General features: G+C 41.9%; 1 protein-coding gene across 1 annotated transcript; it reads right to left on the bottom strand.

Moving 5' to 3' along the window:
- Positions 1–373: 373 nt before the first annotated feature.
- LOC117291556 (frizzled-5-like) lies at positions 374–5274 on the bottom strand. Its single transcript, XM_033773356.1, has one exon. The coding sequence runs from the start codon at positions 4685–4687 to the stop codon at positions 3062–3064; it is 1626 nt and encodes a 541-aa protein (XP_033629247.1). The 5' UTR covers positions 4688–5274; the 3' UTR covers positions 374–3061.
- Between the last annotated feature and the right edge of the window lie 1042 nt (positions 5275–6316).

Below are 6316 nucleotides of genomic sequence, written 5' to 3'. Positions count from 1 at the left end.
ACAACAGGGTGAAACCCTCTCTTCTTCTTGAAGAGAGAAGAAAATAAAGAAGACGGAAAGATAGACAGCCATGCGGATTAGTCTCCCCTTTACTAAAGCTCTTTTGTTAGCGCATTCAAGGAATTGTGTACCAATGGTCATCATACTGACGAGCTGTCTTTAACAATGCCCACATGGGGCGAGAACGGCAATAATGAGCCAGCCTAATTGCCTATTCAGTATGACCAAATACCCGGTAAGCCCGTTTGGAAAAAGGTGGCTTCTGGCACGGTACTGACAAATTGGGGGGCCGTATGAAAGGTCATACATCACTCGGGCTCATAAGTCCACCCCAAAACGAACACACAAAAGTTAAACTCCTTACACAATCTCAATTCGTTTTACTGCTTTCTTTTACTCACACCACTTTTAAGTGTCAATTTCATATTACGAACAACTATATTATAGTTTATCTTATTTTAGTTTACAATAGTTCATAAGAGAGCATCGTCTTTTTATGAGTTAAAGTTTTACCATTTTTAAAGTTTGGCTGTGTACCTCAAGGCTTGGATGAACAATCAATGAAGTTTTACAATGTGTCAATGAACATTCGATTTCCAATACCCATCAACCCACCCAGTGAAGATGTCACCATTTGACTATTAAGGCGTACTGTACAACCAATGCAAACACATTTCAACAATCTTAACTAGCCCCATGGGACTAAGAATGCAAGAACAAAATTCAACATAGGGTTAACCCAGAATTCTAGATGAAATACAAAAGGGGCGGTAAAACATTGGTTTGGGATTCTAACATTCATTCAAATCTTCCTTAAACAAGGATTGAGCTTGTCCACATTGGGTTCCACGTTGGTTGAATTCTGACCACTCTTTTCAAAAGTTCAACTTTACATTCAAGCTTGAGTTGAACACTCATAAAAATTGAAGGCAACTTTAAAAGTTGGACGTTTTTGTTGCCGGTAATCTGTACAATGTTAAGTTCAGAACTTTCTCACCAACATTTAAATGAGTCTCACAATGAAATTGTGTTAATGCTTTCACCAAGAAAACTCCAAAAATATGCAATAAATTTCAAACAAGATATATACCAATGTTGTACCATCCCTTCAAAAAGAAAAATCACTACAGCATCAAATAAATTCCAACCATAATTTGTTTAAATTAAATATTTCAATTCTGTATTGTTTTAATAAACCAACTTGCGTCTAAGGTCCTTGTGTAAATCCAGACTACATGTCTATCGAAGTACATTGAGATTCCAATATATTTCAAAATAAGACGAATGACTTGGAAGTTTCTTGAAACTTCACACATAAAATAGTTGAAATATTCATTATAAAATGATCATTTTAATGTGTCCCTCAATTAAAGTATCATTACAGCCCACACTTAAAGTGCTAAAATTATTACAGACACAATATTTCCCATTAAAGGATAAATAGAAGTAACATAGAACCATTATCAGATATTTTAAAACTCACATGCAAATTAAAAATTTCCACTGTTAAATTATAAACCCTGGTTGTATCTCAAGCGGCATTTGAATTTGTAGCAGCAGATATTTTTGAAAGAGAAGGGTCAAAGATCACTGTTGACTTAGTCAATAATTTTTTAATACAACAACACATCTGACATTTACTGATTATAATGACATTGCATCGTTAGGTGACGTCAGAGGCTCATCGTTCAAATTCAACGAGGAAACAGTTTCCGGTATGGGATGATAAATTTACCAACCACACATTACCAACCAAGAATTTCAATACTAGGTTTTGATAAACGAGGTTGACACAATTTTCTCGAATGAAAACTGACTCTATTGAACGATAAATACATTGTAAATGAATCAGAAAATCAATGTATAATCAGACTGACATCTTAAAGTTAAATGGCAGTTGCTACGTGGGACATCACATCTCAAGAATGTCTTTTATCGAGGAGATATTTTGCCGCCCAAGGGCAAACTGGGTGATGCTTGTCAAACCCGTCCAGCCAGGCCATTCGTTGAGGAAACGTTACCATAACAACATAGTATTGATATAACACGCTCTACAAACTCAGTTCCTGTAAAACCAAATAGTCACACTTTTTGATAGAAACCAGTATAGCAAATAAACATGCAGTTAGTAGTACGTGATATCAAACCAAATCTGTGTTTAAGTCCCCTTAAAATGTTTTAACCCAGCAGTTTGAAATACAATTGGTATCACTCTCGACTACGCAGCAATTGACGTTCTCAATGGTTGTACAAGATGACTGTTCACATTATTCTTATATTCCATTATTACAAATACATATACAAGTTATGTTACAAAAATATAATTCTGAGTAGATTTTTCTAGCAGTGTTTTAGACGCATGTGACTCCTTGTGAAATATAGTTTCAAAGAGTTTTCCCTCTCGCAACAAATGCAACACTCGCAAAATGGTAAATTCATCCGTTTACAATACAAGTAAATCTTTGAGTGGGTTTATTTGGCCACGTCTATATAATGGACGTCCAACAGCTTGCGTTTGGACAAAGCTAACAGTAACATACTCTATATGCTCACCGCCTCTCCATTAGTGAGGCATGGTACCGTTTACCCAGCGTTTGTCCCGCTAAGAACACGTTACACATACGAACAAAAGAGAGAAAGTTTTAGAAACCCGTGTGTTTCATTAGAGTGTATTGAAGACATTGGTCGGCATGTTGACGTGGGTGATGTAACCAATGTTTGCACTGCTGCTGCCCGGCTCGCTTGAGTAGGACAACAAGAAGGCAGAAAGAAAAACCCAGAGATGTTTAAACAATTAGATGCAAATATCGACTGCAAATGACTTCCTTATAATGCATTTTAAAATATATCACAGGTTGTATAAAACACTGACACAGGGTGCCATAAAAAGCTATAAAAAATCAAATAATTTCTGTACACATTAATAAGCATTCTATGGAGAGTTACTCAGTGTTTTTGTAATTGGATACATTAGACAACTCGTCCATTAATGACAGTGTTATCGTCATGAGTTCGTTGGTACACCATGGATACAGTTTTTCGCAGCTCTTGATAAATTTGATCAAACATGTGCCAACGGAACAGCCTTTGGGTTGGATGGCTTACCGATTCTGTCCAGTTCTCTCTTTCCAAATAAACGATAATAAAATCCTTTCCACGATTCAAGGGTCTTTCCGGACCAGATCCAAACCCCAGACGTGATCCCAACGACTAGGCACATAAAGTACTTGAGCATAAAAACAGAATAATCGGGATATGTAACTGCTGTGTTTTTGCAGCCACATGTGTGTGTTCTTTCCCATTTGCCACGGGCATGTTGTTCGTAGAAATAACACCCAATCACGATGGTAGCTGGCACCGTGTAAAGTACTGTAAATACCCCAATTCTGATCATCAGTTTCTCAAGTTTGTCTGTTTTACTGCCTCCTGCTTTGATGACATGTCTGATGCGGAATAGCGAAACAAATCCCGCCAGCAAGAAGAATGTTCCAAGGATGAGGTACACGAAGAGGGGGGCAAGCACGAAGCCCCGAAGTTTCTCCACACTCTGATTACCGACAAAGCAGATCCCTGAAACCGGGTCGCCGTCCACGGAGCTTAGAGCTAAAACTGCGATGGATTTGATGCTCGGTACCAGCCATGCCGCAAGGTGGAAGTACTGGGAGTAACTCGCTATGGCCTCGCTGCCCCATTTCATACCGGCTGCTAGGAACCACGTCAGGGAGAGGATGACCCACCAGATCGAGCTGGCCATCCCGAAGAAATACACGAGGAGGAAAACGATGGTGCAGACGGCAGGCCCAGTGGACTCGTAGCGGATGTACTCCCCGTTGCAAGCCACTGTCTCGTGGCCTGCGATGAGACGGATGATGTATCCCAAGGAGACGAATAAATAGCATCCACTCAAGAAGATGATGGGTCTCTCTGGGTACTTGAACCTCTCCATGTCGATCAGGAAAGTTAAGGTAGTGGTGAGTGTGGAAACGAAGCATAAAATTGACCACAAACCGATCCAGAAGGTTGCAAATGTTTTCTCATCGGGCGAGAAGAAGGCACCATTGCAAGGGGTAGCACAGCTGGACACACCACCGGTGCTGACACGACCGTAGTACGGGTGATGTGGTGGCACTGTTTTGAAGGGTTCTTTACAGGAGCAGGGACACCCACCGTCCGTCGGCTGGGATGGACGCTGCTTGGTGACGGTAGGGATGGTTGGCTTTGGAGTGGGTTTCTCGGTGGTGTTGAACCCCATGCAAAGCTGGTCTGGGTTGCCGAATTCAGGTAAATCCTCACATCGCATCCTCTCCGGCCAGGCGAATCCGTACTGTCTCATCAGCGGTGCACAGCCCGACTTGGCCCGCTCGCACACCGACCGACAAGCCGGCAGTGGCTTGTGATAGTTCGTCACGCAGATTGGAGTGTACATACTGCATAAGAAAAACTTCAAGTCCGCTGAACACTGGATCTCCACCAGAGGCCAGAACTGATGCACCTCAAGTCCGGCCTCGTCTTGTGTGTCATGGTTAAACTGGTTGGGCATGTACGTCATGTTATACCCAATATCACGGCACATTGGGATGGTGATGGGCTCACATTTAACATCTCTGATCGCCGAGCATCGAACCAGGAAAACGGCGAGTACAGCAGCGTGAAAACACAGGATGGTAGGAGCTGTAGAGAAGGCCATGTCTTCCCCCTACAGTCCGACCAGTCTAATATGAAAATACAGTCACACAAGGTTTACTCACAACTCCGAGTCTTTGTGTATGCACAGCATTGATCAGTGTACAAATAAAGCCGTTGGTCAAATACGAGCCGCAACCGTGCGACAGCTACCACATGTACACACTAGCTCGAGCCTTGACGGGTTACACGAGAGAGTGGAGAGAACCTTAGAGTCACGTAGGAGTCCAAAGCTTGATCACAGCTTGTGTAGCACCCACTCACTAAACTAAAATAGCACTCACATTTTATGCACGAGTAAGTTCTCCTGGAGTTGGTTTCCCGGTGAGGTGCGATTCTTTAAAAAGTCCACTGAAGCGACTGTAAATAGACAGGGAAATTTTCACCAGCAATGAAAAAAAACTTTCATCAGTCATCCATTTATTATTTTTCCGGAGGAAGTTGTAGCCGGGTATACAGTTCATGTGTGTACAATAACACGCTGTAGAGATGTGTACACACTGATGTCGATTTGGTTAATGACTGAACAGAGATGTGCCGCAAGGTTTATGGTAACCCCCAAGCATTAGGAAGTATACATGTACAGTCTGAGCTAGATCGAGTCCGTTTATGTCTCAATGTGACGATTCTCACAGCCCATAGCCAACAACCTGCCACTGAGGTGTCAACGGCTCGGCCTGTCACTCTTCTGTCAGCTCATTATGCCCCATTCAAACGTGACGTCACACGTCAATCATGTAATCAATCCTCCAATTAGCGAGTATAGTTGTGGGCGTGACGTCGGGACCCCGCGCGCCAATTGGCAACCTAACCATTGAAAAGGTTAGTTCAGCACACAAAAACTGAAAGAGTGAACAGCCAGGCTGGCGTGGACAGTAGCAAAGCAATTGGTTTGAAGGGGGTCCTTCAAGAGACCCCTCGGTAGGGAAACATTTTGGGAGAGGGGATCCCATTGTTGGCCGTCTTTTGTTCATCCCCATTGTTTGCTTTCCAGTTGTATTTCTTTAACTTTATAATCAAGGCTGTATTGTCAGCAGAGCCATGGACCAACTGCTGGTTAGGACACTACGCTGTGCCCCAAAATAAAATCTTAAGTCTTGTCATTCTGAACTGTGAATTTAAATCCACACAGTTAAAAAAAATGGTACAAATGATCTTCATAAGATTCCGCCATAAGATTCCATCAACTGCCATTCTGAAACATCGATCATTCTATATACACATACCATTTGGCAGCGCGGTTTGCGTGCTACCAGCTACTATTCCACCATTCCTGTCTATGTGGCCATAACCATTACCCACAGACGGCCCAGAAACAAAAACAAACCCGTCCTTATCTGCAATATTCTTATCATTCTAATGAATTGAACTGATAACGTTAATGAAATCCATCACTCAAAAAATCTCTATCAGAAATCACTCCAACAAAACACAAACAGTAAAACAAACAGCAAACAGACACAAAGAAAAACATTACTTTTAAAATGGATACCGAAGCCAGTGAGGCATGGCCAACGGGCACACACACATACCCTTCGGCTGTTTAATGGTGGCCAACCCTTTCGCGCCACTGTCAATGACAGCTCCCGATAGACCCTCAGAAAACAAACTTTTTATTCTAAACTTTGGATTC

Source organism: Asterias rubens, chromosome 6, assembly GCF_902459465.1.
Source record: "Asterias rubens chromosome 6, eAstRub1.3, whole genome shotgun sequence".
Lineage (NCBI taxonomy): Eukaryota > Metazoa > Echinodermata > Asteroidea > Forcipulatida > Asteriidae > Asterias > Asterias rubens.
The sequence above is the reverse complement of the archived record's forward strand: the minus strand, read 5'-3'. Positions and strand labels throughout refer to the sequence as shown.